This window comes from Paroedura picta, chromosome 4 (genome assembly GCF_049243985.1).
Source record: "Paroedura picta isolate Pp20150507F chromosome 4, Ppicta_v3.0, whole genome shotgun sequence".
In the NCBI taxonomy this organism is placed as follows: Eukaryota; Metazoa; Chordata; class Lepidosauria; order Squamata; family Gekkonidae; genus Paroedura; species Paroedura picta.
Window position 1 is genome coordinate 103,217,315 of NC_135372.1, and position 23,266 is coordinate 103,240,580.

The following is a 23,266-nucleotide window of genomic DNA, read 5'->3' on the forward strand; positions in this document are numbered from 1 at the left end:
CTTGAACTAGCATAATATAATAGTTAAAATATCATACATGGATTTGGAAGACCTTGATTTACATTCCCTGGCTACCTTGAAGCTTTATTGGGTAACCTAAGGCCATTCATGTACTCTTAGCCGAACCTATTTATCAAGATTGTTGCAGATGAAATTAAGTATGAACAACCATATATATCAGACCAGATAGTTTTGGGACACTTTAATAGATTGGTTCATCTAGAACAGCCTTTCTCAACTTTTTTACTATTAAGAAACCCCTGGAACAGAATTCAGGCTTTGAGAAACCCCAGAGGTGGCATGATCATGCAGAATATGGTTGGGAAGCATGACTCACCCACCCCCCAAGCCCATCATTGGCAATTTTGGGAGGGGTGGGTGAATTGGCATGACTATCTGTAGTAATATCACCTGATAAATGTTTAACAAATTTTAAAAATATATGAAAACAATTCCCACCCATTCAGGAAACGTTTCCAGAGCAGCCAAGAAACACCAGGGTTTCATGAAGCCCTGGTTGAGGAAGCCTGATCTAGAAGAAAGTATACTTCTCCTCCAGTATGGTTGCAGGAGGTACACCTGCTTGACCATTTCAATCTGTTGGCCACTTGTAAATGAAAAATGTAGCCCAAATAATGTATTGTTCTTTGCAACTAAATTCCTTAAAGAAAATATCATTGATCTCCCCAGGAATTCCTTGTTATCCTCCTCCTAACATTGACAATGGTAGATATAATGAGCTGCATGACTATGTGTATGGCTCAGCAGTAACATACCGATGTGACAGTCCGTTCTCTCTGATTGGAAGCAGCACAATTGTGTGTATATATGACACGAACCAGAATGGAAAGTGGAGTGCACCTGCACCTGAATGTAGAGGTGATGGAAATGCATGTTTATATTTTGCTTGCTATGAGCTCATTTGTTTTCCCTGTAAATAACTGTTGGGTGGCGTTGGAAATAGCTGGCAGCAGTGCAGTCCCCCAAGCACAGTACTACTGACCAATTTCCTGTCATTTCAGTGATGCTTGTGTGAGAGATCCAATGGAAGTTGTGCAGGAACAGTGCTAAAATGATTTTTGGGTGGAGTGTTTCAGCATAGCCATGGTACTTTATGATGAAGGGATAGCTATACTGCTTTCAGAGAAATGTACCTTTGACAAATTTGATCTGTTTATTTCTGTGGAACAATATAACTTTCAGTTAGCTTAACTGCCACATGATGAAAGCAAGGCACACTAGTAAGAATGATCAGATTAATTTTACTGGAGTTGTTTCCAAATAAGCAAACTTCAGCTCACAAAATAGGCCTTGATCCTTAATATAGTATCTTGCAGTCATATTTGTTTACCATCCTTAGGAATATAAATACCAATATTAAATACCAAAATTAAAGCATATGGAATGGGTGCTGGTAATCTTTTCAACAATGTTCTGTGTTAGCCAATGTAGGGTAGTGATTAAAGCATGCGAGCTAGCATGGAGTAGTGGTTAAAGAGCAGTGGACTCTAATCTGTAGAACAGGGTTTGATTCCCCAGTCGTCCTCCACGTGCATCCATCTGGGTGACCCTAGGCTAGCCACAGCTCCCTCAGCCCCCACCTACCTCACGGGGTTTCTGTTGAGCCAGTTTGGTGTAGTGGTTAGGAGTGTGGACTTCTAATCTGGCATGCCAGGTTCGATTCTGTACTCCCCCGCATGCAACCAGCTGGGTGACCTTGAGCTCACCACAGCACTGATAAAACTGTTCTGACCGGGCAGTGATATCAGTGCTCTCTCAGCCTCACCCACCCCACAGGGTGTCTGTTGTGGGGAGAGGAATGGGAAGGCGACCGTAAGCCGCTTTGAGCCTCCTTCAGGTAGGGAAAAGCGGCATATAAGAACCAACTCTTCTTCTTCTTGGAGAAAGGATTCTCTGTCTTTTGCTCTGTATTTACCTGTTGCAAACAAAGGCAGGTATGGCTGCTAATTAAATCTTGGAGGTGGTTCTTGATGATTTTCATCTTGGAGAATTGCTCCCCAAATTCTTCTTTGGTGTAAATATTTCTTATTTTATGCTGCTCTTCTTTTTGCAGTGGTGACATGTAAAATGCCTGATGTTCCAAATGGATTAATGAGAACTTCATATAAGACTTCTTATACTTATCAGGACAGAATAGTTTTTGAGTGTAAACCAGGATTTAAGCTAAAAGATAACAGAGGCGATAGTACATGTGAAGCTGACAGTACTTGGCAGCCTCCTCTTCCAGAATGTCTCTTGGGTAAATATTTCATATATTTTGATTAATCTTTAATTCTGACCATCATCAGTGTAGCATTAAATCATCAGTTCTCTCATTTTCCCTTCCCCCATTGACCAGATACTCATCCTACTGTTCCTCCAGGAGGAGATGGGGGAAATGTCACTTCAGCAGGTGAGCTATATCATTATTAGATTAAAGCTTTGAGTATTGATGCATGCTTTTGCCTTGGAGTAAGCAGCAGAATGTTTCATAAAATCATCTGTGTTCTATAAATCTACAGTCTGCTCTTGTATCTGTTCTAGCTAACATAATGTCAAATATCCCAAGGACTGCTTTAGGTGTCACCAATGGCTTTGGTTGCCTAGTGAGATTTTTTGCTTTGAATGGCAGATCACTATGATTTATGTTAAACTGCATATGAAGTGCTACTTGGTTTTAAAGAAGCTTGCCATCTGAATAGGCAGTCTGCTTAAGAAATGTGTCTGGTGAATGGAATTTCTTGTATCATTGTACAGATCTTAGTCGCTAAAGGTTATTCAAGACAGGTTAATGAGTCTTCAGCTACATCGATTGCAGTAAAGCTCAGTAATAAAATGTATTTTCACATCCCTGTAGTATGTTTTGTGTAAAGTATGAGTTTCAGCTGTTAAGCGTAAGGAAGCATTTGTCTTCTCAGTAACATTTATCTATTTACTTATTACATTTGTATACCACCCTCCCCTAAGGCTCAGGACAGTTCACATAGAACTAAACAGAACAATACATTGAACTCAGTTATAACAGCAAATAAAAGATAACAGTAATAATAACAATAAACAGAGAAATAACATTTTAATGTAGCAAACAATCTAACAGACCTATGGTTGGTTATATCTGCCGCATGGGTTCAAGGGAGGGAGATTCAGGGGCCAAATAGATGTTGTTTAGTTTTGGTTGACCTCAACCAAATGCCTGGTGGAGAACCTCCCTTATCTGTATTAGTTCCGTTAGGGCCCTGATCTCCTCTGGGAGCTTGTTCCACCAGGTGGGGGCCAGGACAGAGAAGGCTCTGGCCCTTGTTGAGGTCAAATGAACTTTATTGGGCCCAGTTGGAGGTGGTGGAGCGTAGACCTATTTGAGGGGCGTAGGCGGCCCTTCAAGTACACTGTGACCAGGCCACGTATGGCCTTGAAGGTAATTACCAAGACCTTAAGCCTAATCCAGAATTCAATATGAAGTATGAGCTTTTGATCTTGGCATGTATTGCAGTATTCTGCTTGAAATCCTTGTATGTTTTCCTTGGTAGCAAACTCAGTGCTTCTATTAGAACAAATGTATAAAGACTTGCATGAGCCTCTTGTGGCGCAGAGTGGTAAGGCAGCAGACATGCTGTCTGAAGCTCTGCCCATAAGGCTGGGAGTTCAATCCCATCAGCCGGCTCAAGGTTGACTCAGCCTTCCATCCTTCTGAGGTCAGTAAAATGAGTATCCAGCTTGCTGGGGGTAATGACTGGGGAAGGCACTGGCAAACCACCCCGTATTGAGTCTGCCAAGAAAATGCTAGAGGGTGTCACCCCAAGGGTCAGACATGACTCTGTGCTTGCACAGGGGATACCTTTACCTTTTTAGATTCCAGCTCATTTTCTCTTTTGTAAAAGAAAAATTTTGAGGGCTATATCAAATAATTGTCAAGATTGAATGAGATTTTATGATAAATACAAGGTAATGAATTTTAAAAGTGAACTATAAGCTAAGTTATTGTAATATTGATATATATTCTCTATTCATTCAGTTGAAATGACATGTATTTCTGTAAAATGAGTACCCAGCTTGCTGGGGGGTAAAACAGTAATGACTGGGGAAGGCACTGGCAAACCACCCCGTATTGAGTCTGCCATGAAAACGCTGGAGGGCGTCACCCCAAGGGTCAGACATGACCCAGTGCTTGTACAGGGGATTCCTTTACCTTTACCTTATAAAGACTTGCAGACTAGAAAATGTGCAGGCAATGACTATTAAAATTTCAGAAGCAAGATGGACTTGAGAGGAATTTTTAAGAGTGCTGGTCCTTCCTGTCAAGCATAACTTAATTCATCACTCATCAGTTTCAGAAGAATAAAATATGCAAAATAAATAGAAATATTAACTTGAGTTGTTTTGCATAAAATATTTGCACTTCTGTTTGTTTTGGGATGAAATTGGCAACTGTGTGTAATTTTGTGATGGTCCTGAGAGACTGCCATTTGTGGATTTTCCTTAATGGCACCCTATTTGGACTTTTCCAACACTTATTTTTTCAGCATGTGAATGTTGGTACATATCTCTTATTAACACAGGGTCAACTGTACAGACACCTGTTGGGTCAACAGTAAAACCAACGGATGAAACTACTAAAACAGAAATCGGTAAAACAATTCCTGTGATCTATTACATGGTTGTGTGTACCTGGTACTTAAGCTTCAGCACAAAATAAATACCCGTGCAATGGATCACAATATTAAAGATCAACCAATGAAACACAAACCTTATATCCAAACCAAAGTCTTGTTTAAGTGCTTGAAGAAACAATTGTGTGAAGGTTTCATAAACATTGTAGAAATTGAAATGTGGATGTTTCTATATTAGACTTTGTTCAGTGCAATGTTTGTGCAATTTTTCATCACTGCCAAAATGGACCCTTCTAAGTATAATATTTCACAGTGACTTCAGATCTTCAATAGCCCAACAGCACAGATCTCACAGGAGACCGTGGAATGGTCCATTTGACAGTGGTGAAAAATTGTAAATATTAAATAAATTAAATAAATTATAAATATTGCACTAAAGGAGGTCTAAGACCATATTTCCATTTCTACATTGTTAATGAAATCTTCAAGCAATTAAACAAGACTTTGGTTTTAAAATAAGGACTGTATTTCATTTGTTGATCATTATTATTAATATTGCGGTCCATTGCACAAGTATTCCTTTTGTGCTGGAGTAACTATACCATGTACTCCTTTCATTGTACTTAAAGTTCAGCTTATCTCTCCTAATACATACAATCTGTTAAACATAAATATTCAAGGGCATTGTTTTAAAGAGAATAGAATTATTGTTTGTTCAGAATATTTGTGTGCCATCTCTTCTGAGTTCTGCTCAAGGCTTTCAGTTAAAATAATGTAACAAGCCATAAAACAGAAGCAGTCCATATAAAAAGTTGGTAAGATACACCCTTCTGATAAAAGCCTGTGCGAAAAGATGTGTCTTGAACTGTTGTTGACAAAGTGAAGTAGATACTTTGCTAGCCTAAACAGAGTGTTCAAGGTGCCGGTGGCCTGATTTAGCTGCCACCCGCCTCATCTCTGAAGGCAAGGGCACAGAGCAGGGCTTGAGAGGCAGCTTGCCTGGATAGTATAGGAGGAGCCAGTCCTTCGGGTACCCTGTCATAAGCTGTATAGAGCCATAAAGACTAAAAACCAGCACTTTGAATTGTGCCTTGAAACAGATGGGTAACCAGTGTTGATCTTTCAGTGCAGGTTACCCATCTGTTTCCAAGACTGTAGTCTACTGCAGTGGTCCCCAACCTTTATGAGGCTGGGGACCGGCAGGGCATCGGGCCGTGCCCGTGCATCGGGCTGCTCCCGCGGGCCATGCCCGCGCTTCGGGCCGTGCCCGCGGGCCGCGCCCGTGCATCGGGCCGCGCCCGCGGGCCTCGCCCGTGCATCGGGCCACACCTGCGGGCCGTGCCCGCAGATCGGGCCGAGCGGGTGCGGCCCGGCCCTGATTCCCTCTCCCCGCCCTCCCGCAGTAAGAAGCTTCCAGGGCCGCAAGCTTGCGGCCTGGGAAGTTTTTTACTGCGGGGGGGCGGGGAGAGGGAGCCGTGACCCGGCGCCATGGCCTTCGCGGCCCGGCACCGGGCCGTGGCCCGCAGGTTGGGGACCACTGGTCTACTGCACTGTTGTGTGTATTAGCTTTATTTTACTACTTTATCTTGGTGTTCTGTAATCCATTTTCTCCAGTGCGATGAATTATTAAATTTGCAGTTTAGAGAGTTATACTGAATTCAGTTCTTGTAGAGTTAAAGCTTTATTAGCTGAACACATCCGTTAGCCTATTAAGTAATCTCTGAAAGACTTAACTCTTACAGCACGGTAAAATAGTATACTAGGCAAGAATTTGATGAACACAAACAGATACAGGCTATAATCTTACACATTCAGGAGAATTCATATGATAAAAATCAGATCCCTTAATGCTTCTTAAACGTAGCTAAATATATAATCATTACAATTGTATGAGTTAAGGCAAACCATGTATTAAACTGATGGTCACAAAGCATGGTAAAACTTGGAAGCCCAGCACATAAAATATGCTTGCCCAATATAAAACCTCTGACTGGAAGCCATCAGCAGAAAAGCTGATTTAGACCTCTTTATGACACTCATAGAAAAGGTGACAGGAACACGTAAATTTCTCTAATGTACAAATGTCCTCTCAATAAAACAATTCTGAGGGAGAAAATAGGAGTATAAATAAGTATTGCAGTGCTTGTGGAAAATGACCAAGTTAGCAACTCTTACACAGCCTGGTTAAACAAAAGGAGAGTTTATTCCAGTGTTGTGTAATCAAATATAAGTTGATGAACATGTTAGGGACAAAGGAAGGATAATAGAAGTCTGGGACCACCTTTTCGGCCACCCTAGCACACTGCTGCTTGTTTCAAGGCCTGTGTGAGAAGCTTCCTGCTCTCATAGATTCGAACCCCAACAGTATAGTGATATAGTTCAGTTGTCCTCATGATTTCAAGTGGTACACCAGAGGATTTGAATGTATAACTTGCCTTGTTTTTATATGGGAGCATAAATTTCTCAAGGCCTGCGATTAAAGGCTGGTCAGCGTTATAAGGGCAGTGTAAAGAAGTCCAAGATAATGTATACAATAAAACTGGGCTATATACTTAAACAATTAATACAAATAATATGTACAATAGCCTGGATTTCATAATTAAGTGAAAATTAAAGGCTAAAAATTGGATAATGTATCTAACAGAACAATAGAATATGAAGTTGGAGTAGAAAGAACTATCTGAAGCTTTCATAGTAAATTCAATTCTATTATCTTTGAAAATGATGAAAATGATTTCTTTACCAGATCTTTGTTTTCTTTCTAAAAATGCATTCCTGAACAATTTAATTGAACACATTTTGTGAAGCAATAGAAATGTGGAAGCTTTCCTGATATTGGGCAGGCCATTCTGCTAAGAGCATTCCTCATGGCACATTCTGTCCTCTTGAGTCTAAACTATAGGCTGTTGGGGGCTAGAGCTACCAGAAAAGATGCATGATAAGAAGTATGGATGAACAGGAAGGTTTCTTAAAGCCCTTGGATAAAGCAGTAAGGGAAGAAATCTTCTGTCAAGACTCATGGAGATGTCTATAAAAGCAAAAACTTCTTGTATTGGGTTATAATGAAGAAATTTTGGCTAGAAAGAAGCGATGCGAGTAGTAGTTCTGTGGAAGAACTGCGGAGTAGGAGGCTCTAGAGTGAACAATATGAAAAAAGCATCACAGAGACAGTTATTGGAAGAAGTATCTGGATGTATCACTGTGCCTAAATGTAAACGAATGCTTGATCCTTCCAGTTGGTTACTGCTTATCTAATATAGATCATCTTAAAAATAACCTCAGGAACACTGTTGTATGCAAATAGTTTCCAGGTCCAATGCTTTTCATAGTCTCTTCTTTCCTTACACAGTGGCTTCAACAACAAAACATCTCTCATGGAATAATTTGGGTGAATGTTTATAGTGTTTCTTCCCTCTTAGCTGTAGCGTGTATTTTAGTTTTGCCTAGTCTTATGTGTTAGGCTTTGTGATATATCTATGTGCTGCAAGTGTGTTTGTTTGGATTTTTTAAATATATTTTTATTCTGCTTTCTGGTCAAAATTGGTTTCCAAAGCTGCTTCATGGATTTAAAAATCCTTAGTTTAATTAAACAGAAGATCTTTGTACAGAGAATTCTCAGTTGAGCTGAATCCAGGCATGAAAAAGAGGTGCCTGGTTTCTTCTCTCCCACCATACCACATTGATGCCAGTTGGAAACTAGAAGCAGGCAGCTCTCAACTACAGCTGAATCCACTGTGGATAGGGAGGGGGCTATCTGCTTGCCACCCTAGGTAGGATGGCTCCTGTTGATGACAGTTGGAGGCTGGAGACTGTTTTTTCTTCAGACAAAGAAACTTCTTCCTTCTTTCATGTAGGACATACAGAGGCACCAGAGTTGCCTACGGATGAACAAGGTAAACAGTTTTGATGGTGAAGGGCATTCTAGTTGGTGTTTGTAGTTCCAATAAGGAAGGCAGCTTTTTATGCTGAGCAGCTTTGTGCTGATGCAGAACATTAGACTGAGAGGCAGGCAGGGTCTCCAGGAATCACTTCTTTTCCACATTTCCTGATTAGCTTGTTAGGAGGTGACAGAAGGAGGCAGAAAGATTTTTAGTCTTCTGGACCGTGGCTCTATAGAAATCTATGGCTTTCCTTTTCCTGGTAATTCAAAAAGAGATGAACATTGACATTTACTGATTACCTGGGACAACAGTGTGGCAAATGAGAAATTCCTTAGACTTTTCTCCTGCTGTTTAATAGTTAAAGTTTTTCTGAGGTTCACTGTTTATCCTGTGGTTCCTGAATGCCATAAAATTAAGTTTGAACATAATAATCAAGTAGATACAGTCATACTTGATTTGCAAGTTACAAGTTACTAATTTCCATGACTTAGTACAAAGTAACCTGAATTGGTAACTACATTGAAAAACTTTTGGGAAAATGCTCCATTAGTTTTGGTCTGAATTGATTAATCTTTGAATATCTCTTTAACCATGAAACATCATTTCCTTAGTTCCAAATAGAGAAACGTTAACAAAAATCTGTATTTCTCAGTATTTTATGCAAAACTACATAGTTTGATTATGGATTGTTCTAGATCAGATTATTTCCAGTGCTTAATCCAGATATTTGTCACATCTGTATATTTGATAAGAGCCTCTTGTGGCGCAGAGGGGTAAGGCAGCAGACATGCAAGTCTGAAAGCTCTGCCCATGAGTCTGGGAGTTCAATCCCAGCAGCCAGCTCAAGGTTAGCCTTCCATTCTTCTGAGGTTGGTAATATGAGTACCCAGCTTGCTGGGGGGCAAACCACCCCGTATTGAGTCTGCCAAGAAAACGCTAGAGGGCATCACCCCAAGGGTCAGACATGACCCGGTGCTTGCACAGGGGATACCTTTACCTTTATATATTTGATAGCCATGTGTGTTCCTTCCTCACCCACCATACTGATCAGCGTGTCTGAACAGTAGAACAACTTAAGGCTAACCAGAAATTTCCACAAACATGAAACCCCCTCCCTCCCCACTAAAGTACTACAGATGGTGTTTTGCTGCAAGAAGAGTTGGCTGGGAGTGGGTGGGTACTTCCTTTCCTTTTCTTTGTTTATAAGCCAAGAGACTTATAAGAGCTTACTGTTTAAAACATTAGTACAATATTGTCTAAAATCCTGACTCATTACTTAAAATGTGTAGTATGATTTGCCACTATCTCTGTGCATTTCTAGTACTTGTTTAACTTCAAATATTTACTCTCTTTCTCCCCCCACCTCACAGGACCTAACCTAGCTGTTCAAATTGCTGTTGGTAAGTAATTGATAGAAATTGATATATATATGATATGGAATATAGGTCTCCCTAACTTTTGTTTCTCACTCAATATTCCCTGCTCAAGGAAACTGAACCTCTAACAGTATTTTTAGCATTTAGAAGAAGAAGAAGAGTTGGTTCTTATATGCTGCTTTTTTCCCTACCCGAAGGAGGCTCAAAGTGGCTTACAGTCGCTTTCCCTTTCCTCTCCCCACAACAGACACTCTGTAAGGAGGGTGAGGCTGAGAAAGCCCTAATATCACTGCTTGGTCAGAACAGTTTTATCAGTGCCATGGCGAGCCCAAGGTCACCCCGCTGGCTGCATGTGGGGGAGTTCAGAATTGAACCTGGCATGCCAGATTAGAAGTCCGCACTCCTAACCACTATACCAAACTGGCTCTCAGTAGTGCAAGTCACTCATGTGAAATAGATTATATGTACTTTGATTGCTTGACATATACAGGTTTCATATGGCTCACATGGCTTAGTGTGCTCAAAATGAGTAACATACTTTCATATGCAACATGTGGGCCAGCAACCTGGAAATATTGGTTTCCTCTGGTGAGACAGAATATCTAATAATCAGTTTAAAATTGGAAGCCAGTGAGTGGTGTTCAAGCATTCCCAAACACAGTCCTCATTCCTAGCTCTCTTTTTAGTCCTAGCTTGAGAGAAAGTGGAATCTTGCTTTATCCTTCAGTTTTCACCAGTTACAATGTGTATGCAAGATTGGTTTACATTCAAGACTTATTTTGGGTCTTGTCTCAAACACTACTTCTGGAAAATGGGCTTTGAGGCTGTATCAAAAGAAGTATAGTGTCCAGATCACGTGAGGTGATGGTCATGCTTTACTCTGCTATGGTTAGACTTCTATGCTATGGTTAGTATTGTGTTCAGTTTGGGGCACCATACTTGAAGAAGGATGTAGACAAACTAGAGCATGTCCAGAGGAGGACAGCGAAGATGGTGAGGGGTTTAGAGACCAAGTTGTATGAGGAAAGGTTGAGGGAGCTTGTTCTGTTCAGCCTGGATAGAAGATGACTTAAGAGATGGTCTGATAACCATCTTCAACTACTTGAAAGGCTGTCTTAATAAAGGGTGGAGCTGAGTTGTTTTATGTTGCCCCAGAGGGTTGGACCAGAACCAGTGGGTTGAAATTAATTCAAAAGAATTTTCAGCTAAACATTTGAAAGAAGTTCCAGAGTGGTTCCTCAGTGGAATAAGCTTCCTTGGGATGTGGTGGGTTCTCCTTCCTGGAAGTTTTTGAACAAAGATAGCCATCTGCCAGAAATTCTGATTCTGTGAACAGACAGATTGTGAGTGGGTGGATGGAAGGGAGTGTCTCAGTGCTTGATTCTTATGGCCCTTTCTTGAATGCCCAGGGAAATGCTGATTGCCAGTTTGGGGTCTGGAAACTAATTTCTTCTAGGCCAGACTGGCCAGGGATTCTGGGTTGTTTCTTCCTTTTGCGGGGTAGATCATCTTGTAATGGAATTGGGGTCACTCTGGGTGGGTATGTAGTTGTGAATTCCTGCACTATGCACGAGGGTGGGCTAGATAACCCTGGAAGTCCTTCCAATTCCATGATTCCATGAAATACATTTCATTTTATGTTAATGCACTAACTTCAGAATCTGTTCCCAAACAGAAAAACTGTTAGTTGCTCCACTTTGTCAACTATGGTAATATTTATCACTGGGGGTTTTTCCTTCCCTTTAAGGAACTGTTGTTGCTGTTGCAGTTTTTGGTATAATTGCTGCTGTTCTGGCATATAAAGCTTACCATAAAAGACGGGGGTGAGTCAACTGAAGATATGCTTTCTCGGATTCCTTATTGCCTTTTTGTGGCTCTTTGAGCAAGCGTATTCTTCGGGGCTTCTCTGAACCTACTTTCTCATATAAATGTGCTTGCTGTCCACAAAGGCTGGTGTGTTGCATCCTGAACAACTGTGCTGACCTGCTGTGCAGTGGACAAAAAGGAACTAAAGTATTGTTATTTGTCTAGAATGCCTAATCTACCGCTTTTTACCAGATGCTTTGCACTGCCATTTTGTAGTGATGGAAATAATATGCATCATTTATACCTTGCTATTCATTCTAATATGGGCTTAGAAATGTCTTGTGTGTAGTAAAAAATCTGGCATTGGAATCCCTAAAATCTCTAGTACTATATAAGTAGGGTGCAAACATGATTGGTGTTCTGATCCACAGATGTCAGTGACTTGTTTCTGCCTTTTAGACTCAACCATGAAATCAATTCTTTGAGTAGTATTAACTCAGTAAAGTTCTTCAGGACTGAATAGTTTTCAGGATGCTATGTTGGAGGCCAAGACACTGGTCTAGTTATAATTTTCAACTACAGCCTTCTAGACAGATTAAAACAGAGTGCTTCAAAGTTCTGTTGTATTGCACATCTCTTTGCTTTCTGCCTTGCTGTTCTTTTTTGTTTTTGTTTGCAAGGCTGCTGCTTAAAGACCATTTTCAGTGTAGTGTTGTGTGTAATGCTTTCCTCTTATTTTTAATATATGTTCACAGAATTGGATAAGCAGCAATTAAGAAGGGATGTCCTTAGCATAATCCAGCACATTATTTTCTGGCTGTGGATGCTAGATTGGATCTAGACAGCTGTCTTCCCCAGTTCTCCTTACTCTAGACTCTGGTCTACGAGGCTGTTGTCAATGCAGATCCCATGGTCCCCAGCACAGACATTTGGAGTAGTCAAAAGGGTTCCCTCTTACCCTTTTCACCAGCAGAAAGCCTGCTTAGATCCAACTCATCCAGTGTAGGAAAGTTGTAACAAGGTGATTACAAATTATCTCTATACCATTCCAGTGATTTAATTCTCTGATTAATTGTTGATATCCAGGTATGCTGGTTTTATTTATTTTTATTTATCCAAGGCATTACAGATGTATGGAAAGATTAATACAAAGTTTTTGCTAGGACTCCTTAACAAATTGAATGTGCACAGGGCACAAATTGGTCAGAACTATCCCTAATTTTCTGGACATGCTGCTGTTTAGGACTGCCTTTATTTTGAGAGTCTTAGCTACTTTGATCTTGAAAATGTGCGTTTGTGTTTCCTATTGCTTTTTAAGCATTTTCATTAAATTGTTTTCCAGTTCTTTCCTGAGGGCTCATGAGAAGCTGTAATATATTCATTGAACTAAATCTTCTGAAGAACCTACTATTGTCTTAACCAACATCCTAGATTATCAGAAACCAGATCCTAGTCAGTCATTAACCACTACACTCACACTGGCTCACTAATCATATTTTAAAGGCTACATTTTATACATTATATTACATATTTAATAATAATAATAGGGCAGGGTTGATAGGTGAGCTTCAGCTTGAATTGATGAATATTGCTCACCTTTATTGTAAAATGTTAACTATAAATATTAGTCGACAGTCCTCGTAGCCCATTCTAGTCTGATTTTATCAGAGCTAGGAAGCTGTGTAGAGTTGGTACTTGGCTGATAAGACTACTGAGGAAGACTTGGGCTGTTATGCAAAGGAAGGCCTCTGCTTATCTCTCTTCCCTTGAAAAGTCCATGAATCAGTGGGGATTTGAGGGCACACTTCACTTACAAGTAATAATTACAGTATTTGCTGGTGTATAAGACTACTTTTTCCCCCTGAAAAACATGCCTCCAAGTGGGGAGGTCGTCCTATATGCCGGGGGCACTTCAATTGGGATAGACATAGCTGCCCATAGTGGCCCATAGTACTGTAATGTAATGTTACAAACTCTATATTTTGAGTGGAAATGTTGGGGGGTCGTCTTATATGCCAGCAAATACGGTACATATAATAGTTCAGAATTGAATTCCAGAGTTGCTTGGAAGTAAACTAGCATTCTGGAAGTTGGAATTAACAGTTCAGTTTTGTCAAGTGTGGTAAATGTTTGATCAGATCACCAGCTCTAACAGCTACTTGCATAATTCTCAATATATAAGATGGGTTTTCCAGCTGTAAGCTCCGCTCCTGCGTGTGTGTGCCGACTAACACACTGGCACGTGTGCCTCCCCTCCCTCCAGCATGGCGCTGGCTGCATCAGCCTGGAACAGCCAATTTGGACGCCACCACATACAATCCTAGATGAGAATGGTGTTAGTTAAATCCAGAAATGGTCTGAATTTCAGTCTTAAAAGGTATCTTGGCATTTAAACTGCTCCTTTGTCAGCACCCAATAATCTGCATTGACTGGTAGAGATGATTTCTCACCTTGCTTTTGTGTGAGTGGGGGAGGCAGTGGCAAACCACCCCGTATTGAGTCTGCCATGAAAACGCTACCTTTACCTTACCTAGTAATAAACACTGTGTGTAACTTAGTTTCAAATGAAAGTGGGATTTTTCCTCCCCTCAAAGTACATTTACATTCAATTGCTCTTGAACTACAAAAATATTTGTCTTTAATTGTGTGTCAAGGTTCTTTTTAATCCTGATATACTAGGTAAATCTGCACCTTGCTGGGCAGAGAATAGTATGTTCTCCCCTCCCAAGTTTGGAGGTGTGGGTGTTTTTATGAATTTCCTACACACTTCTCTTGCTTCAAGAAGGAATTTTTAATCCTTGCAACATTCACATGCTCGGGGCTTCCCCGTTTTTATTTTTGTGCCACCATTTGAATCTAGACTTCCCATGTCCTAATTTGTTACATATTGGTTCTCCTGGTTTAACAATCAAGGGTAGTTTGAAGACCAAATTAATAACTGTCTCCTTAGAACACTGACTATTTTTGATGCTTTAACTTGTCTTCAGAGTTCCAAACCTCATTAATATACAACATGACATTTCTATAAAAATTTAGTTTGGACATTTATTTTAAAGGATGATACAGTTGTTATCTCTTCCTGGAATCCCTGCACTTGACCTTTGGCAATTGAACACCTAAGTCGATCTAAGGTGGCATTTTGCCAGGAACTGGGAAATCCTAACCTTGTCCCTTTCAATAAACACCATGTTCAGCAACTCCTTCAGTACCTGGGAGTTCAGCACAGGCACTTGTGCATGGGAAAGCTCCTGCATACAGATCGGTGAGAGTACATAAAGAAGCCCTTATCTGTGCACAGTGAGGAATTCTGATTTGGAGGCAAAGAAAGGGATACATTGAATGCACAAGTGTTATTGTGAGTTGTCATTTTTGTGTACTTAGTTCTGGGATACATGCAGTCTGCTTCTGTTTATTTGTATGCATACTTCACTTACTTCCTATAACTGCTGGTTGCCAATAGAGTTCTGCTGCTGTAGCTTCTGCACCTTTATACAGCTTCTGCTTTGGGGGGGGAAAGTTGGCTATTGTTGGAATGAAATATGTGTTTGCTTTTCTTACTGACATGGAAAAGCATTCTGAAAGAAGTAAGTGTTGTATTTTTTAAAGTAAGAAATGTCTGTACTAATTCTCCTTCCCTCTCTTTTAGGAAAACTGTCAATCGTTCTGCCCCTGAGTCTTACACTGCAGTCCCACGTAATACAGATATTCCATTAAGAGTAAAAGCATAGTCCGAGACACTGATTAGATTGCACTGAGCTTCTGAAGTAAGCCTGCGTTCCATTTAGCTTGCAGCTGATGAATGATTCCCAGAAACTCTATTTTTCTTTTTAAGTATCAAAAACTGAGTGACAAATCTGAGAAAGACTTAGCAGCATCACAAGAATAAAGAGCCATATAGATAATATAAACCTTTTGAAGTATGAACTGGTATTTGCCTTCTCAAAAGAAATCTTGCACACCTTCACATGTTGCTTCTACCAAGAACTGAGCTACATTTCTGTCCTTGCTGACTGTCACTAAATTTCTGATTGTTGGACGAAAGGGGGATTGGTCATCTTTCTCCTCTGGACCAATTGCATTATCCTGTGTTAAGAATGTGAAGATGCTGTAATACAAGTGTCATGGATTTTGCTTAAAGGCTGCATTTTTGAAGAAAGTTTTGTCCCGCATTTACCTTATTGAAGGGGATGCAAGAGTGGCTGTTCAAAGTCCCTTCTTCCTGTGGAGTTTCCCAGGGTTATTTCTTGCAGAACTGTCTCAGATGATCTCATGATCCCTTTATGGCTTAAAAAAAGTAATGTGCCTAAAATGTTATTTGTTTTGCATATCTTAGTTGAGAGTTAACTTTTAGGTTCGCATGAATTTAACTGGGAATGAATTTAACATATTTCCAGTAAAATAATTGTGCCTAAAATTGTGTTTTTGGGCTGGTTGGAGCCAAAGTTTATTACATTCAGGAAATTGTTATGTTTATTTAATCTTTATTACACTGGATTGTACATAACTCTGGCAAAATGAAGGAAAACTGAGGTGTATATAGAGGTTATAATTGTCTTAATATTTTTGCAAATATGTATTAAAACCTCAACTAAAAGATTTTGGGCATCATGTGTCTTTTTCCCCCCCCTACTTCATGCCCCTGAGATGTTTCCAGAGGATGCCTTCCAAGGTAAGGCTTTGACTGTACATATAGTTAGCCGTGTGGGAATGTATGCTCTCTTTAATATTCAAATAATTCCCTATATCATCCTCTTATAGGCAGTGACCACATGCAGCCATAATACTCTTGTTACTTTAACTTTATTCATTCATTTATCCCGCCACTATCTAAGTTTATCTTATGGCCGGTTATAAAATATAAAACAACACAAAGATTAAAAGCTAAAAAGCCAACCATAACCAGCAGTGCCAGAGAGAAGAAAAAGACAAAAATCTTTGGTTTAATCTCCCAGCATCCTTCATGACAGGCTTCTCTTCCCATTTGTGTCAAAAGTGTCAAGCCACATACACACACAAAATTATTAAATAGTGTGTACATGTAAAATTAAAAATGGGTCTGAATGGCAGGCTACAATTTACAGTAATTCCTTGTGGATGAATGTCCTATGAACCACATAAAGCCAGATGCATTTTGTCTTTTCGGGTGGTTAAAATACTCTCTGAATGTATATTACATATAATTAATGCATTTTACATTATTAGGCAAATAATTTGTTATATAGAAGAACGGTTCTTATATGCTGCTTTTCTCTACCTGAAGGAGTCTCAATGCAGCTTACAGTCGCCTTCCCTTTCCTCTCTCCACAACAGACACCCTATGAGGTAGGTGAGGCTGAGAGAGCCCTGATATTACTGTTCAGTTGGAACAGCTTTATCAGTGCCCAAGGTCACCCAGCTGGTTGCATGTGGGGGGGGGGCACGGAATCAAACCCGGCTCACCAGATTAGAAGTCCTCACTCCTAACCACTACACCAAATTCATGGGCTCTTCCTCATGATGCTGTACTCACAACTTCAATCTGGTATGAAATTTCCAATAGTTATGGATGCGTGTAGCATCAGCCTTTTTAACCATTCAGACACTCCTGAAACATTTTTCAGGCTTTGAGAAACTCCAAAAGTGATGTCAGCAGGCCACATCCTGCCATGACACTGGAAGTCAAATGAAGCCAAAAGTGCCATTCCCCAGCCACCCCCACTGGATGTGACATCACCAGGCTACTCCTACAACACAGGAAGTGATAGAACAAATATTTTCAGATTATTTGTGAACACAGCCATGCCTGCATTCTGAGCTGGCTACAAGTTTGTTCTTCATCAAAGGAAAAATGCAGAAAAAAGGCTGGGGCAGGCCTGTGCTGCTCCATCACCCACCCTACCCCTCCACAGTGAAAATGAGAGTACTCACCTCTCTGGATTCCAGTTGCTACCACATGCAACAAGTCTTGGCCAGCATGGATTTGTATGGCTGGGGCCCCTCCCTTTCCCATTCTCTCCAGGCCCATTATTGACCATTTTGGGAAAGCAGTGGGTCACCATTACCATATACAATCATATAATCTGATAATTTTTAATATAATTTTTTTAAATAAAAAAAGTTACTAAATTAACTCCCATCCAATTGGCAAAACCCTTCTGGGGTTGTCAGAAAACTCCAGGGTTTCACAAAACTACGGTTGAGAAAGCCTGCAGTAGTCTTTTCCCATCCAGTAACTGAACCTCTGTACCAGAGAGGCTGTATTATCCCAGGAAGCTACAACAATTAATAGTGTGATCCTATGCACCTTATTAACCCTATGGAAATCAGTTGCCTTGGGGAGACTGATCAAGATGGATAGCCCTGTTAGTCTGTCTCTTGTTCTTTGGCACTGCTTAGGAGATTGCAACTCTGCTTAGGATGGTGGTCTTGCTTTTCCCAAACCACCTAACCACATTCCTGGCAGAGGAAAGGGTTACACTGGCGGAGTGGCAAATGGGGCACTACCTCTAGGATTTTGGGGGTTTACTGCAGCCAAGAAGGGGTGGAGATGCAGTTAATTCACAAAACCCCAGCCAAGAAAAGAGAGCCTCACCCTTCCCTTTAGCCAACTTGATCATCAATTCCAAAGACTGGGGAGAGGAAAGATAGTTGAGAGCTGCGGCCCATGGGTGATGGCTGAATGGAATGGAAGTCAGAATGAGAATGCAACCTTACAGTTTGCCCACTATAAACTACTGCTTTTAGAAGGGTTTTTTTTATTTTGGGGAGTGCTCAAGCTGTTATCTCTCTGTTTTGATAGTGGGGATCTGACCCTGTCTTAAACCCCAATTGGATTCCTGTTTAACGCATCATATGCACAAACAGTAGAATAGGGACTTTCCAGCTGTTTAATAGTGTAGAATAAAATGTATCATTTTAAAGGGTATTGCCATGCTTCTGCAAATCTGCTACTAAGCATTTAGCTAGTGTTTCCATTCTAGTCTCTGAAGCTGTATAGTGCCTCAAAATATTTAGACTAACATATATAATTAAATAACACTGCTATTCTCAGCTACTTACCACCTTGGCCTGTTAAGCACCAGTTGTTCTCATTTCATCTACATCCAACTGCCCACTCTTTCTGGCCAAAATCCCCAGTAGTGTGTTTGTGTTAAACTGCTTTCAGTCAAGGCTGAATTCAGACTCTGTTAGTATGCAGCTCTTCTCAGCTAAGGCTGAAAGCAGACTGAATTCCTCCTCAGTATTCAGCAATTTCTCTGTTCAGCTGATGCTAACCAATCAGATTGGAGCAGGTTGTCACTCAAGGCTCTGTTTTTCTGTGAAGAATTGAGAGCCAGCTTGACATTGATTCCCCACACCCTCACATGCAGTCAGCTGGGTGACTTCGGGTCAGTCACAGTTCTCGGAGCTCTCTCAGCCCCACCTACCCCACAGGGTTTCTGTTGTGGGGAGAAGGTTAGGCAATTGTAAGCTGATTCCTTTGGGTAGGAAAAAGTTGGGTACAACACACACACACACAGCTCTTCAGAGTCATTTTCGTACAGCACATCTAAGGTTTTAAAAGTGAAATGCATCACACCCAGCAAACAGCTCTCAAGGACTTAAAAGAAATTATGGGCTTTTTAAGCAGAACAAAAATGGTAGAGGACAGGAAGGCCTGGAGGATCATTGTCCATGGGGTCGCGATGGGTTGGACACGACTTCGCACCTAACAACAACAACAACAACAACAACAAATGTGCCCTGAGCTTGCATTTTTAATTCCTCATAGTTTATAAAACAGACTCAAAATACTGGGGGAAGGAAGCCTAATGTGCAGGCAAGCAAAGGATGCTTGTAGCTTGGGAATGCTACTTCATGATGACCTTGATAAAGAGTATCTTTTACAAGTAGGGCCTAATTTAGGTACTTCAAAAGGTGAAGTTACTCTGCAGCTGTCTACCCACAAGTGTTCTTGTGTAACTGCTGTGTGCTTCCATGCAGAAAGCATTGTTTCTGAAAAATTAACAAGCTGAAGACTATTTATATTTTTACCATCCCTTTTCCATCTGCAGGAGGACTCTATTATTGTTATTAAATCATTTTATACTTCAGCACCCTTATGCTATCCTATGAGCTTGTGGTCCAAATTAGATGTCAGAATATCTTTAGGTCAGGCCACCACGATTTTAGCTCTAAAACCAGGCATCCCAAAACAGCAACAAACCAGCTCCACCTCATTCTGTCATCTTGGTCACCTGGAGCTAGGATAGCCAGTTCCAGTTGGAACCTCTGGAAGGATTTTGGAGCTCTCAGAAACCAAATAAGGGGAGGGAAGAATCACAAATTAAATATGACATGCTAACATCACCTGGAAGCAATACAGGCATGTGGGGGGGGGGCAACCCTCTGGTTTGAGGGCAAAACTCTATGGTAAGCTAATTCTACCATTGAGTTTTTGCCTAAAAACCAGAGCATTTCCCCTGATGTTGCTGGTGTACCAACATCATTTCTGGATAATATCAGCATGTCACATTAATTTTCGACACCCCTTCCAGAATGTGACCCCCGCCCCCTGGCAGTTACGAGGGACCTGGGAACCTTACTCAGAGCCAATCCCTCAGCTTGGGCAACCTAATATGTATGGACGTGTAACATAATCCCCACCCCCTATTTATTCCTTCGGGAAAAAATCTTATCTTGAATATGATTTCTTACATCTTTTGTGGGTTCCCCAGTAAATCAACTGCTTTCACTTCTAGGAATGAATTTATTTTGTTTTATTTGTATTTTGTGTAAAAACTAATATTGTTAATTGGGGTTGCCTGTGTCCTTTATTTAGATCTCTGGCATCTGGAATTACATTATATGGTACACAGAGCTTGAAATGACAAAGTACCATGTCAGATCCGGCCCATGTACCAAATAAGTTTGACACATATGTTAGGAGCTGCTTCTCCATGAAGGTTTTTCACTAACTTTGATTCCAAATTGGAGTGCCTCCCCCCCCCACCACCACTTTTTTAGTATTGTCTTTTCTTCAGGTTTCCCAGTTTTCAATATGCTTTTCCTAAAACCTACTGGATTCCAATCTTTTTGGTAAAATAAAAAGTATGTTGCCACTCCATCTGGTCAAGAAGGCATGTATTTTCAATTATCCCATCCCCAACAGTCACATTTTCCTGCCAGCATCCCCTCAGGGGTAACATTTTCCTCCAACACGCCACAATAAAGCTTTTTAAAACAAACCAACAAATAGAAACTACTATGCTACAGCAGTGTAGCAATTACTGTGTTTTATTTTAAAGTCATCCAGTGGTGAGGCAGGAAAAGCAGTCAGAAGTGTGCAGAAAACACCCTTGTAGAAGCTCAGTTGCCAATATGAATGCGTCTGCATATATTTCAATGCTGTGGAAACAATCTGGATCTCTTGACTTCTGAACAGGGAACTTCCATTTAACCTTAAGCCAAAGAGTTGATAGCTATCTTAATGAATGGGAGAATTGTTCAAGGACTGTGTTCTGGAACTGAAAACACATCTTAAGTTAAACAGTGCCCAGAATTCAACACAGTGCTTTAAAGTACCTAAGTTGCTGCTAGGAAGCATTTTTCTGTAGTTCTCTAAGGCCAATTCCCCTTGGACTTTTTCTCAGAAAGCCCCTATTTTGCTTGTTTGCTGCTTCTTCCTCTTCTGCATTGCCCATTTATTTCCGCCAGATCTTACAGCCTTGCACTAATTGTTGCAGCTGGAGCAAGAGCTATGGTGTCTGGCTGCACTTTCAGCCTCTTGTGGTGCTCAGCAGCACTCTTGGTTATTGCTGCTGGAGACCAAGGTAAGCAGTTCAGAATGACTTGTTGCAGTTCTTCAGCTTCTTCCTTTAATGTTCTTTCCCCACCCCTCAATCTTTCTTGCTCACTTTTCCCCCATCATTCCACAGAAAATGGTTAAATACTATATATCTGAACTTCCTGCAGTGTTTTCCTCAGCTGACATCCAGTAATGGAGCAGAGCTCAACTGAGAGTAAAGTGTTTGGGGAGTGAGGCTATGGGGAAGCAAGTTACTACCACGGACACAAGAGAAGCTTGCTTTAGCCTTGCTCTTTCATTAAATGCAGGACATTCTGCCACTGCTTTATTTGTGGCAGAACTGGGTTTGATCCAATGTGCCTAATTTCTCCTTCTGGGATCATTCAGGTGTGAACTTTTGTTAAAAGCCTTGTCAGTTTTTTTTTTTAACTGTGTTCCTATGGAAGTATGAATAGAGATGGAAAACTCAGTTTTTGATCAAAAGCAGCAAATCCACAGTGTTAATGCTAAACTGGGGTCACACTGGGAACTTTCTCTGTAAGTTAAATAACCAGTCAAATGGATCTTTCCCACTAACTGAGAACTCTTCAGTTGAAGGAAAGCGTTCTTCATCTGATGGAAGAAGCCAACTTCCAACAAATGATTAATCATATAGTGGAAAAGAACACTTGTATACAGGCCATTGTGCTTGTGTGAGCTATTTACTGAGCATATCTGACAACCAATGCAGTCCTGTGGAGCATTACTGACTTCTGTCAGCTCATTTCAGGAGGAGCTGAATTGGAGTAACTCTCCATTGGATTACATTGTGTGTATAAAATTGTTTAAAGGTAGTGCAAATCAATTTTTAAATATTGTTTATATCCTTTTTTTAAAAAGCCTTATCTCATAGTTAGAACCATTTTAAATATGAACAATTTTTACTCCCTCAGTAATGTTATTAAGAGCAACTGTTGAGTTGTCTTTCTAAAAAGGGAAGGGGTGGTTTACCGGGCAATAGTCAGTCAGTCAGTCAGTAACCTTTTATTGGCATAAAATGTATAAGACATATAAAAAGAGGGTTTAAAATTTCAACAAAATAATAAAATGGGGTTACATAACCAAACAGATCTTAAAATGATTAAATAAACCATAAAAGATAAAATACAAGGTAGGCAGAATATTATGAAAGCATCTTAGTTAAAACTCTGCCAACTAAAATGGTTACCTCTGGGTCTTTGTCAGAGAGCAGAAATTGCAAGGTCATAGATTTACTTACAGAAGGCTTGTTTCCCAGCAAAGCAACAAAGCTGTCATCCCAACACTGCTCATATAAGGGGCAATCTAACAAAATGTGTCAGACAGAGTCAGGGCAACCAGAACCACACGGACAGAGTCTCGCATGGTATGGGATATGGTGGAATCTTCCCTCTAAGACCTTTGAGGGGAAAGCATTCATTCGTGCCAGGAGAAAAGCTCTTCTCAGGGGTGGGACATCAAGGAGATGCAAATATGTAGGCATAATATTTCTCTGCATAATGATGCCAAAGAATGCTGGTGAGCAGACTCGAGGCTGGGTAGGTATGAGTTCCTGCTGCTCATGGTCTAATATTCTCTGTTTAATAATCCAGAAGATACATTTTTCTTCCAGAGGTAGTAATTAACCTCATGTAAGAGTAGGACTTTTGTACTGGATGACCTCTGAGGGTTGCATAAATCTTAATATTTATGATTCTCCATACAATGAAATGCTGTCATAAAACCAGTTAAACTATAATTTGCAGGAGATTACCTGTGCAAAACAGCTCCCACTTCCCCTTGCAAGTAGTCTGCTCACATCAACAAAGAATA

General features: G+C 40.5%; 2 protein-coding genes across 13 annotated transcripts in view; both read left to right on the top strand.

Moving 5' to 3' along the window:
- LOC143836063 (complement receptor type 1-like) overlaps window positions 1-16,266 on the top strand; it is a 56,352-nt gene extending 40,086 nt beyond the window's left edge. For 2 of the 11 annotated variants that reach the window (XM_077334844.1, XM_077334843.1), the window contains exons 10-18: window positions 691-879; window positions 2,075-2,260; window positions 2,360-2,413; window positions 4,557-4,625; window positions 7,957-7,995; window positions 8,462-8,500; window positions 9,859-9,888; window positions 11,612-11,687; window positions 15,317-16,266. In XM_077334844.1, the coding sequence (XP_077190959.1) occupies window positions 691-879; window positions 2,075-2,260; window positions 2,360-2,413; window positions 4,557-4,625; window positions 7,957-7,995; window positions 8,462-8,500; window positions 9,859-9,888; window positions 11,612-11,687; window positions 15,317-15,398 (764 nt within the window). In that variant the 3' untranslated portion in view covers window positions 15,399-16,266. The remainder of the gene's footprint in view (window positions 1-690; window positions 880-2,074; window positions 2,261-2,359; window positions 2,414-4,556; window positions 4,626-7,956; window positions 7,996-8,461; window positions 8,501-9,858; window positions 9,889-11,611; window positions 11,688-15,316) is intronic. The other 9 variants (XM_077334848.1, XM_077334845.1, XM_077334850.1 and 6 more) reach the window with 9 other exon arrangements.
- A 4,723-nt stretch (window positions 16,267-20,989) lies between these two features.
- The window catches only part of CR2 (complement C3d receptor 2), a 75,126-nt gene continuing 72,849 nt past the window's right edge, over window positions 20,990-23,266 (top strand). Inside the window, exon 1 of one of the 2 annotated variants that reach the window (XM_077334840.1) lies at window positions 20,990-21,461. In XM_077334840.1, the coding sequence (XP_077190955.1) occupies window positions 21,389-21,461 (73 nt within the window). In that variant the 5' untranslated portion in view covers window positions 20,990-21,388. The remainder of the gene's footprint in view (window positions 21,462-23,266) is intronic. The other variant, XM_077334841.1, reaches the window with a different exon arrangement.